The sequence below is a fragment of the Phaethon lepturus genome, unplaced genomic scaffold (genome assembly GCF_000687285.1).
Source record: "Phaethon lepturus isolate BGI_N335 unplaced genomic scaffold, ASM68728v1 scaffold30655, whole genome shotgun sequence".
Lineage (NCBI taxonomy): Eukaryota > Metazoa > Chordata > Aves > Phaethontiformes > Phaethontidae > Phaethon > Phaethon lepturus.
Window position 1 is genome coordinate 3,551 of NW_010543134.1, and position 12,545 is coordinate 16,095.

Sequence of the window (12,545 nt, forward strand, 5' to 3'; positions counted from 1 at the left end):
TCCTGCTGCTTTCTTCAGTGATTATAATTTATAAGCAGTCACACAGGTGTGTCAGCAGGGAACAAATTTTGAAGTGCTTTATGTTCATACAACTTTCCTCACTTCCAGTTACTCCTTTTCAGTGGCCTGAGTGCATATCTTGACTGACCTGACATCCCCTAGTTTGGTATTGTTGTTCCATACGCTTCTAGTACGGCAAATTGTGTATTTAACTTGTAGAGTACTTGAAATGTCAACTGAAACATTGTGGGAGGCATGTCTTCAATGCTAAATCAGCTTCCAACAATGGTCATTAAAGCTTTGGTATGAATAGTTTGCTGGTGCTAAATGTTAATGCAAGATGTTAAACCAGGCTGCACACAGCTGACAAAGAAGTTAGTTGAAAAGTACAATTACAGTGAACTGTAAGTGTGCTTCAGGGAGGGACTGAAATTTTGTATGACATGTATTGAAGAGCTCTGTACCTCTTTTTCCCTGCTCACTCAGAAAATGCTCTTATTATAAGTGTGTTGTCTTAAAAGTGGATAAAACACACCAAGAAAAATGCTAAAAAATGTTCTTGATTTCAGCTGTGTGTGACTTCTGATCATTCAAGAAACAGTTTTTAAACTATCGTGGATTGCACATGCTACAGATTATCTGTACCTGTGCTCATTGAGTGTGGGAACAAGTTGGAGTGCTGCTTTTTAGGCTCTTTATGCCTTTCTTCATCAGTTGCTGTCTGCTGTCATTATGACCCTTGTTTCATTACATTCATTTGTAATGTTTCTTCCTACTGCGGGGGTTAAAAATTCTTTTGTATTTATGTTATTTTGCACGGTCTGTTCTTAATCTGTCAGACTTTTCTGTCCAAAAGACAGAAATCTTGTTTATTCGTAAGACAGGTGACAGCATAGAGGTAAAAATTTTCCATGTAGTGAAACAGTAGTTGCAGTCTCATTCTCAAGAAACTAGACAGAAAACACAAACATATTTCCATCATGTAACATTATTTCCATTTCCCACAAACACATTTTCATCACCATCTATGGGGAAGGTACAGACATTTAATATCAATTACCTTTACCATGGCTAAGCTTTACTGTGTTTTATGCAGCTCACTGTTTTTTAGGCAAAAGGCTTTGTGGCTTTTCCTGCTCTCTGTGCTAACAGCTTCCTTACCTCAGTTCTTCAAGTGAATATTTTCATGTTCTTTTAGAGGTTTTTTGCAAATATTTCTTTGTATGCTTACATTTACCATCTTAAATATTGCATGCTGTTCTAGTTACCACAGATCTGGAAAGATATAATGGAATTAAACTGCAGAGAGAGGAGGGATGGCGACGAGTGCAGAGGTTCTGTCTTGTGAGTGGTAGCTAAGGAAGAGCACCTTTTGTTTTACTAGAGCAATAATGATCTAAAATTCTTAAATGAATTAAGGTAAATTAGAGCATTATGATTTACTGTTTTTTATAGCAAAGGAACTGTTGAATAATAAGCATAACAAAGGAATTACTGTTCTGCAGCCCATGTAATTGTTTTTAAGTTGTAGAATTCATTGCCCTCGGAGGTAGTTTGGTTCAGAAAAACAGACTAAAAAATAAGCAAGACAAATGTCAGGAGAGGTATGTCCATCAGTGGGTGTTTAAAGATGATGGGCCTATATGTCCCCTGGCACAGGTGAACCATAAAGTTCTGGCTGCTTTAAGTTGGGAAAGACCAGTATGAGCTTATCCTGTTTCTTACACTGTTTCAACCAACATCTGCTATTCACCAACAGCATGGTGAACCATACAGGTTTTTACTCTGGCTGAATGTGGGTTATAAATTGCTTTCTGTTTAAAAGCAAAAATATATGTATATTGTTAATATGTTGCTGATAATTTCCCTTATTTTCAGATGTTTGCTTTTCTAGATTGAAAACACATCAAAATGTAAATTGGCAAAAATCTTTCAGAAGTAATTTCTGCTGTCTGCTTTTGGCACGTGGTGACTTCTGACACCATAGGGAATTGTCTTGTACACAGTAATGTGTGCAGTCCCAGCAAGACTAGGACTTCCCCACACCCTGTCCTACACTGTGTATCGGCCGACATGGTACCTGAAGAGTGTGCAGACAGTAGTAGCACGGTTTTCAACATCTGCCAATGTGTGGTCGACAGTTTTTTGGTAGCTGCTTGACATTAAGCTTGAATTTCTTGATTACCTGTTGAAAATCTCTAGTACACAGAACCACGAGGTTGTCAGCCAACAGGCAGAAAGGCACAGAAATCGATAGTTGAACAAAGATTAGAAGGGGAAATTGAGGCACAGAGGGTGCCATATGCAGAGTTATTCAGTTTATTGCTAGGCAAAGCTGGAAATAGAACCTGGATTTGGACACACTTCCTCTTAGCTGCCCCATGTTGTAAAATGCAGAATTAATCTTGTCTAACTTTAGAAATCTGTTTCAAATGTCTATGTCTCGACTAGTCTCAAGTTTTGCGATTACTGACCTCAGATTACCCAATTTATCTGACTGATTCCTGTGGTTAATTCTTTTGAAATTAAGAATACTTGTTGAAGCGTTGCTGTTTACTTGGTCTTATGGTCTCTCGAAGCTTATTTTCTGTGGATACTTAAGGCTGCCTGATCATGTGCACGTTTATCTTTGATCAGTAGATTTCACCTTTCAACATTAATATCCATTACAAAAACCTGTAAAACTTACTGTGTTTTCTAAGATCTTTAAGGAGTATTTTGTAAGATCTTTGAAGGATAATGATATGAGAAGCAAATAAACCTGAATGTTTCTATGCTAACTGAAATATGAACATTGAAAAAAAGAATATAGCAAATAATGTGGAGTGAATCTAGAAGTTTTCATTAAAATGCTGTAAATATATATGCATTTATATTCATTTTGCACAAAAAGTACTGTAAAATAAGCATTTCTCAAGGGGAAGGAACTATGTTGCTCAGCTTTAATTAAACATTTTATTTTGCTAAAATAACGTTTAAAAGTGTCTTGTTATATTTCTTCTTTTTATGCTTCATGAACACCAAGGGAGATGCAGTAAAAGACTTAATGCTTCGCTTCTTGGGGGAGCAAGCTGCAGTGAAGAGACAAGTTTTAAACGCGAACTCTGTAGAACAGTCATTTGTAGGCTTGAAACAGCTAATTGTAAGTAACAATCTTCGTCATTCAATATATATTAAATACCACACTTCCCTCAAGATGGTTGGGAGCTACTGACTGTGAGGAGAAACTGAAAAAAAAAAATCTACATATCATTCTATTCATGATCCTGCGGAAGTACTAGCCAAAGTACAGTAGTTTTTAGTGGGAATGACACTGGGGTTTAAATGTTTGGTTTTAAACAATGTAGTAAACTTTTTTAAATATGCAAAAGTTAGAAAAAAGGTAATTTTAAGTTACTGTGAATTTTATCAGCTGTTAATTTTCATGTAATGTAAATGGTTGCAAAACAGATTTTAGTCGCTTTTTTGTTTATCTGCATATGTATTATTTATGTTTTCACCTTAGTGTTTTACAAAAGGTAGGACTTACCAGTTGTTGTAAATGCTAAGCAAAGCTGATGTGATAATTTCAACTGCTTTAATTTTTTATTTCAGTGCAGGAAATCTAGACTAAATTACTTCCAAATGAAAGCTTAATTTTCACAAAGTTAAAATCCTTTCCTTAATGTAAATATTTCAGACCTGGAAATAGTTGCATCTAGCAATCTCGTGAACCTTGCCTTGTTCTTTCAACTATTGTGTTCCTGTATGAAACTCATTACTATTAAATGGCTGAGCCTTAATCTGTTGAAATGTCACAAGATTTTAGGCTTATTTTATTTTTGAAAAAAGGGATGAAGACTTACTGAGGAAACCAGTGAGGCATTATAAGTGTTAGCACAGTCTGTATTTAGTATTTAACATCTTTTAATTGTGTTACATTACATGTAAAGCTCCAAAGAGACCTTTTTTGTCATGTTAGGAAAACTCTAGATGGTCTCCGCAAGCATTATTAAAGGTGGTGATTCCAGAGGTGATTTTCAAAACTAAATCCGAAAAAACAGACCGTGATCTGCATCCCGGAGATAGATATTTTTCTATTCATCTCAATGTTTTGCTTAACTTGAGAGTTTGGAGCGGGGGGGGGAAAAAAAACCTTATTAACAAATCTTTTCCCCATCAGTGTCTAAATAGGAAAAGCTTTTTTCCCCACTTCATTTCCCTCTTCTAGAAGAGGAATTTTGACATATGGGAGGTGTTTTTCTATTTGGCCTGGTAGCTGTGTCTATGCAAAATGTCATTCTATGCTGCAGACAATCTGGTACCTTGAATACAGTGCTGCCACTGGTACTCTTTTAGCTTTGAGTGTGGTCTTAAGCTCCAGAAGAGCAGTGCTAAGGCTTTTAGGATCAAAGTGGAGAAGACAGGAGGCAATCTACAGCTGTCAGACTTCTTGCTACCTGTAGCATATTTTTTAAAAAACTTTTATTATTAGAAGGGTTTTTTGGTAAAATTACAGCCATTCAGCTAGAAGTCAGGATGTTCTTCAGTTTTTAAGGCTTGCAGTCATTAGCTGTTGGTTATTCTCAAATATGCAATATAACTATTTCTCAGTTTTGTTTGCAGAACTCTGTTTCTTTTTATGATAAGAATTAGTTTTTTGTGGGGTTTTTTCCTTGCAAATATTGCTGGTTTTGCTGAAATTCTCAATGTGGAAAATTTATTTCTGATCGTCAACAGTCATAGTATCATAGAATCTTTGGGTTGGAAGGGACCTTTAAGGTCATCTAGTCCAACCCCCCTGCAAGGGCAGGGACATCTTCAACTAGACCAGGTTGCTTAGTAAAAAGTATTTCAGACTTAGAAACATTAAAATCCCATGCTAGATGATTTTAATTAAAAAGATGTATGCTTTTTGCATACACAGTAGGCCAGAATGACATATAAGTGCTCTGTTACTAGCCCCCGATTTTACTTTCTTTATGAGTGAATTCCTGACCAAATATGTTCAGTGAGTATATCTTTTAATGCAAAGGACCACTTACATGGAATATTTTCATTAACATGTGAATGAAAACTGGTGAAAGTTGGGAATACTGCTGTGCAGTTTCCATAAAGTTAAGATTTTTTTTTTCCTTAGCTGTTTGGTGTCCATGTGAACTACACGTGAACATGAGAATTAATGAGATCGTTTCAGTCACCCAGTTCAATCCCTTGCAACGATGGACAGCAACTTAAGAAAGTCTATTTCAAAGGGGTCCATAGTACAGAGAGAAATGCATAGAATTAGGATAGACTTCAGCTTCAGACTGATACCTATTATTTAGGTGTTTACATGTGAGCTGATGTCTGAATTCTTAAGTCACTTAAGTTACTCATCACATCTAAATTTAGATGTGTAAATTGGGAATCCAATCTAAAAGTCTCAAGAACTATCACATGCTGTAGGAAGACACCAGCAGCAGCTGAAACCAAAAGTGAATGTTAAGTCTTGTTGTGGAGAAATTTGTTAGGTTAAAATTCTCCAATGATCTTGGGTGAACTCCCATCTTATTATGGAAGAGAAGAGTTGAGTTTTAAAAAGCGATATTCCAAGCCTGTCTGCTCGAGAGGAAAATGCTTTATTTATTTGGTTACTGTTTTAATCTGTTTGGATGGGAAAAGCATGGGAAATGGCTTATCAGTATCCCAAATCTTCATACCACACGTCTTCAGCTGCAACTCTGGAGCACCTCTATTCTACCATACAATTGCTTCTGTTAGCTTATTTGGCAAATACAGATACATTGCTACTACTTTCAAAGACTATTCCAGAATTTAATTCTTTTGGTGGTTAATCAAAGGAATTCTAATCAATCCTCTCTCAAAATATTTTTTCTAATCAACGAAAGTTGTTTACAGCAATTTAAGTGTTTTGATCTCCTGTTGCTTTTTAAGTCATTTTTGCTTCTCAGTATTTGCTTCTTCTCTGCAGCTACTTTGTATAGGTAGACAGCAGTGACACTTCCACTTCTCAGATTTTCTTTTTAAAGGCAAAAATAAATCTTCTCTAGTCATCTCATCGTGGATGTCTTCATAATCATCCTAGGAGCTCTTCTCAGAGAAGCTAACATCTTTTTGTTATCACTGTCCAGAACTCTACACATTATATTGTAAGTTACATGACTTTCCGTGTTAACGATTGTGGTTTACCTTTTCTGTTATTCTGATACTGTAAATCATCTGATCCCTGTTCAGTGCTGTGGTCCTTACATATATTGACAGTACTTCCTAGATTACATCTACAAATGCACATACCAGCTCTGTTCGCCAGGGTCACAAAGGAAGATTTTAAATTTGATTGATTCCAGTGTATATCCTTGAGTAGTAACTTCTCACCATCCTTATAAAAGTTCCAACAAAAAACATCTACTTGTACAAGTTAAAAAACAATTCTGCAGGTAGGATGAAGTTAGTGCTTGCAGCAAAGAATGTTGGAGACTGAAGTCCTTTTTGGGGGATCATAGTGCCAACAACAGTCTGCAAAAGTTTGCTTAAGTACAATTAGTTGTCAGAAAACAAATGTTATCAAGAAGGTAGTAAGCTGAACTTCCAAAGGTGCACCTTTTCTAATAAGACCACCAATAGCAGCATCATTTCAATGACAAATAGTTGTTCATGACGAACTGAACTCAGATTGTTAAACTCGGCTCACAAAATTTTTTGTTGAGCATTAATTTGGTCTCTAGTTGCTGCGAGTGAGATTTGTACCAGTAACCCAAAGATGGATAGTTGGTTTATTGAACAACTGTACTTTCTCATTTTAAATTTCTGCTATGGAATGGGTAACAGTGAATTGGAAATGCTTTACTGGTATGGTAATGCTGTGGAGGTTGTACAGTCGAATTAGTTTTACAACTTTGAGGCTTTTAAGGGATTTAGGAGTGCTGGAGCGGTCCAGCAAAGTAACTCTATAAATCTATGTGCTTATCATTGAGGTGATAACTTGTAAATAGAGTTATTCATCTGTAGAGGCTAAGTGTTTCTATTTTTCAACTGAAAACAGAAAATCTGAGTTTTCCGTTTCTGAAAAGTTTTATTAATCTGTTATAGGAACATGCATTTACCTCTAGAGCAAATAAATATGAGCAAAAGCTTGTCTTAACAGTATTGTTTTGTTTTACAGCGGGGGAAAAAAAAAATTATACATACAAGGTGCAAGCTGCAATTATGTTAGTTCCTGTTATTCCATATTTTTAGATTGTTTACCCTCATTTGAACAAATAGCGCAGTATTTCTTACTACGAACTTTTCTGATATTTTGAGTTGTAAGGTGTTTGCAGCCATAGAAAAATTATGTCTTTGATAGTTATCATGTCTAAACAAAGACTACTGTACCTTGCCACTATAAATATGCAATGTTTGCTCTAAGTATGCAATCATTTCTTCAACCTGCTAGACCAGGAAAGGGTTACTAATTACACTTTCTTAACTGATGTGAAAGTGCTGTACTGATGTAATTTACAGGGGCGAAGAATGTCATAGCTAGTGGAGGAGGACATTTTAATCACTTTAATGGTGTTACACGTAGAGTTAATGACTCCCTTTGAGTCTATTTAAAAAAAAAATCATATACTGTTACTTTTGCACGTGATTAATGTTGTGCTCTTACATATATTTTCAAATACAACAAATTTGGATACAGTGGTATGGCATACATACTCACTTCAATAAGATAGAAATTATCCTTAAAAATAGGGGGTTAGGGGGGGTGGGGCGTGTGTTCCTTATTTCAAAATCAGTGAGCAATTTCCAACATATTTGTAGCTGATTTGAGAGAAGATGGGAGACGCAAGTAGCACAAACAATAACTGGGGGCTTGTGGGAGAGATTGCATTTCTACACCAAAAAGCATCAATTTATTGGATAAAATTTCAGTGGCTTACCTCTGAGTCAAAATTGTTTTCCTGAAAGACTGAAAAATGTTATAAATTGTCTTCATGTATCAGGTGAGTACCTTTTTCATTGAACACATTTTCTGTAGACATCCAGTCTGCATGACTCTTTTTGCTTGATAGAAGAATTCCACCTGGGTATTAGCCATATTTGTTTCATCACCTGAGTTTCACTGCTTTCATTCAGGAAAACAATGTACAGTATCATATACAAAGGAGAAATATGAACACTTCTGCAATCATATGTCTAAAATCTTTGTTCAACCATAATTAAAAAGTCAAGCAAAATTGACCTGCACGAGGAGACTTCAAAGGAAGAGTTACGTCCATAAGACAGTGGTATTCAGCTATTTAGTAGTATTTTTTCAGTCCAGATCAGTGAATATCTTCATCATAGAATGAAAACACAGTGTTTCAGATACAGTGAAAACTCTGATAATTGAAGTTCTTATGACACTTTATTAGAAAAGGAAGAAATGTAAAAAATGTTTTTCCCGACAGAGTACAATTTTGTCTCATATTGGGTCATTTTACTTGACTGGAATTTTTCTTCGTTTCTGAATATAGAAGATATATATTCAGTGCTATTCTTGTGTTTGAACTTATAACATTTTAGTTTTAGTCACTGGAATTCCTTTCTACCCTGCATCCCATTCCTTCATCCCTCTTTGTAGAAAATAGGTTTATTGAAAGCATTGGGAGGTACAGAATATCTCGGTTGCTTTTAACTTTGACCAAATGGACTAGAAGCATTACCAGATCTTTAGGTGTGGATTTATCAGAATTTATAACTCATATTGTTGACTCAATTTCAGATGGTTTTTAGGCTGTTTCCTTTTATTTCCTTTTATTGCTTTTCATAAAAAGGGATCATGATAGCCTTATTTGGGTTCTTATCTTGAAAGTGGTGGAATGTAAGTCAGTAAAATGAGGAGTTGAGAGTTGATCACCTTACACTGTCATTTTTATCTCTTAAATCTGCAGATGTAGTATTTGATTAGGTTGGGGTGCGATGAAAAGAAGCAGTAAGATAATAAACATACTGTATTTGTTCCAAAAAAGGCATGTCATATTTGTGGGCAAAGTAAGCTCTCATTGAAGGGAGAGGGGGGAAAAAAAAGGGCGGGGGGGGGGAGCTGTAACACATAAGTCTATCACCTCAAGCTGCATACAACTTTTAGTGCCTATCTCTTCGGGGTGATAGCCTGACAGAATCCTGGCACTACTGTTTACTACTTTGATTTAAACCTCGAATCATTGTATTCAAATCTCAGGGAGCTTAAGAAGTTCAATGAAAAGATAAAAAAATTATTGGGCTGGTTCTGTCTTTCCTAAAGAAAACTATAAATTCTTTTATTTGAAACTTGTTTTACTATGCAGCTTCCCCATCTGTATGTAAATCTCCCCCTGGAACTCTTCTGATTTTGCAAAGAACAGAGAAGTTCTGCAAGGAATAATGCAGTGGCATTACCTGTTGGGTAGCTAATCTGCTTGTCCTAGCTTTGGCGTATGTACAGCAGTCAGTACTGAAATGTTTTGGTTTGTTCTTTTTTTTTTTTTTTTTTAATTTTTGGTTATGTTATATGTCGCCAAAAAATCCCTTCACAAGTTAAACGTCCAGACTAGTAGTGTGTGAAAAGCCCAGAAATCATACAAGTTGGTGGCTTTAATTGAAAGAAAAACAGGTCCGTACTGTTTGTGAAAAAAAGATTTGCTAATGTCGTGTTTGGAGAGAAGTTCTCTGTCAGGCTGGTACTGTGTTAGTGAACTGTTTGGCAATAATTTTTGGTTGACAGTATTTTCTTGTTCTCTGTAGGAGAAAATAATGTTTTCACACAATTGCTGCTGGAGGACCATGTCCTGATCGTCATAGAATAATTATTTTACGCTTTGAGAATATCCTTCAGTATGTTTGATGCTATATCTGAAGCTGTAGTATCCATATTTACTTTGACCCTCTATGACTTACAAAGAAAGTTAATCCCTATTACTTTTGGGAACAAGGGACCCAGGTTGTTAGGACTGTGTGGCTATAGGCCACAGAAAATGTGAAAGAGACTGACCTGCAGGGTTTTGAGGGGTGTTTGAAATAAGTGGATAAAGATTTCTGGTGGGCTGTCAACTCTGGCAACTGTAAGCCTGGTACCATTTGCCAGAGACAATAATGTGTCCTGCTAATTTCAGATTAAGTTATACTGCCAGCAGCCTTCTATTAAGCTTCCAGAGAGCAAGCTTCATGACCAGCAAAGCAGCTCTAATTTTGAGATCATGATGAATATTGTGTTTCATTTTCCAGCAAAGAATGCTTTTATGATGGTTGTGAGACTTGCTTCTCCTGGCTGTCTTGTTCTATAAAGAAAAAGTATTTTTTGTCCATGCTTGAAATAGAATTTTAAAAATTGTAACGCATAAGTTTGTCATAAATGTTCCATTATTATTTTTGGATCCTAACTCTCACTTGAGAAGAAAAGTTGAGCGGTTTTAGAGTCTGTGTCTACTTCTGTTCTAAGGATAATAAGAAACTAATTTGTCTTTGAAGAAGAGGAATACATTTCAGGTAATCCCTGTCAGTGTCTTTCTGCTTTTCTAAGTTGATACAGGTATGTGTTGAAGGATGTTATAAATGCATTATCAATTCCTGCTCGTCCATAAGAGCGTAGAGATCTCAGAAGCTGCTGTGCTGCTTTGTGGTCTTGCTGTCAGCCAACTTCTGCATTTCCAGTGAAACTCAAATTTTTAGCTGGGATTTGACAATGCAGGAGAGAGAGATTAGATGGTCAATGGTGGTCTTTGTAGGGGCCCTTCGAACTGTATGGCTGCGAAGTGGGGGCCAGAGAATATGAAAAGTTTTCAGCTGTTACTACTAGTTTTAATATGTAACTGTTTGCTGTATTGATGTGTTTTCTAAACTCTAAACATTGTAGATAATTTAATAAAATACCAATTCAAGGTCAGTACCTGAACTTTGCAAGCACCAATATGAATATATTCTGTTCTGTTACGTTTTATCAGACAACATGACAGTTTTCTATTATATTTATCTTTTTTTTTTAATGTATTTAAGAAACTATTTGAAAAACGATTGCTTTCAGGATCAAGATGTATTTGTTTTATAATGACCTGCTGGATACATGTCTCTTGAAAAACTCTTCTGTATGACAGAAAATTATGATAACTTAAAACCTATGAAGCATTAGTCTGTGTTTTAAGTTTTTGGTAGTTAGCTATTTACATGGCTGCACTACCATGTACAAGGCAGAAACATTTATAGGATGACAGTGTGACAAGACAGTGTGACTTGTCTAATTAGGAATGATTTTGTTTTATGAATAAAAATATATTTAAGAATATTTTGAAGTTAGGCATGCAATGGAAATTCAGATGTTTACATTTTATAGGTGAAACAACTGTTATTTTTCTGAGTTTATCTTTTTATTCGTTGTATTGTTTCTTTGTCCTTTGTTCTCAGTTGATAAGAATTATGTGTTCTGGGCAATGTTAGGAAAGTCTGTTTTCATTAAATGAACTGCACTAGGAGTTATAATCTGAAATACTGAAGTCAGTGAGGTAGGAATAGGTGTTAAATACTTTATAACAGTAGAATAACTTGGTTGTGATTATTGAAATATTGCTGGCTATTTTCTTCTCCTTTTGAGGAGAAAACAAAATTGTGAGTATTACAGTATATTCAAGTATATAAGCAAACATTATATAGCTTTAGGTTTAGAATCCATATGGTGTTGTATATTCTTTTGTTTTAGTGATCTGATACTATTAATGCTTGATTTCACTTTTTGCCCAATTAGACGTGCAGCTTTGACAAATGACATTCTGCTTCTCACTGGCCAGCTCTTCTGACCTTGTCGTTATTAGTGATGGGTACATGCAGCTGCTTCAGGCAAAATAAACAGTTGTGCATTTTAGGGACTTTCTGATCTTGCTACTTACTCTTTTCTTCTTCCCAGAGCAGTAAAAACTGGAGGGCAGCAGTTGACTTGTGTGGGCGGCTTCTAACTGCACATGGTCAAGGCTATAAAAAAAGTGGACTGCCTACTAGCCACACAACGGATTCTTTACAGGTGTGTTTAAAGATGCACCCTTATCACTTTTTTCCATTTTTTTAACATGATCAAATTTCTTTTGCTATTAGCTAAAACCTGAGCTTATTAAAGCATTGTAGCAAGTCACTTTTTCCTGTTTGCTTATGTAAAGTAGGTCTTCATTTAAAACTTTTTTTTTTTTAAGTAAAATTCGATTTTGTATGTTTTTAAAGGTAATCACACTAGTAGAAAGGAATATGTTTTGCCATCTTGGAAGACTCACTGTGCCAAAGTTCATGGACACTAACTAGACTGTGAACTTTGTAGTGAGATTTCAAATGTTAGAAGTATGTTTCGTAATGGTAAAGAAAATAAGAACGTAAATTAATAAACATTCGTGAAACATTACAAGTGTTTTCCTGAACAAAATGTGACCAGATGACAACACATGGTTCTGTCCCTAATAACTATAAAGTTCATGGAATTTCATCCAAATCATAATAAATTTTAAGAATTGCATAAAGTTGGAGAAACAATTAAAAATCAGATTGATAATTCTTACATGCTAACTCAATTTAGAGAGAGATGTTCT

The 12,545-nt window shown here is 35.5% G+C and overlaps 1 protein-coding gene across 1 annotated transcript in view; it reads left to right on the forward strand.

The window, feature by feature from the left end:
* LOC104621716 (trafficking protein particle complex subunit 12-like) overlaps positions 1-12,264 on the forward strand; it is a 15,424-nt gene extending 3,160 nt beyond the window's left edge. The window contains exons 2-4 of the mRNA XM_010288263.1: positions 3,026-3,142; positions 11,879-11,997; positions 12,177-12,264. Coding sequence (XP_010286565.1) covers positions 3,026-3,142; positions 11,879-11,997; positions 12,177-12,264 — 324 coding nt within the window. The remainder of the gene's footprint in view (positions 1-3,025; positions 3,143-11,878; positions 11,998-12,176) is intronic.
* The last annotated feature ends 281 nt before the right edge of the window (positions 12,265-12,545 follow it).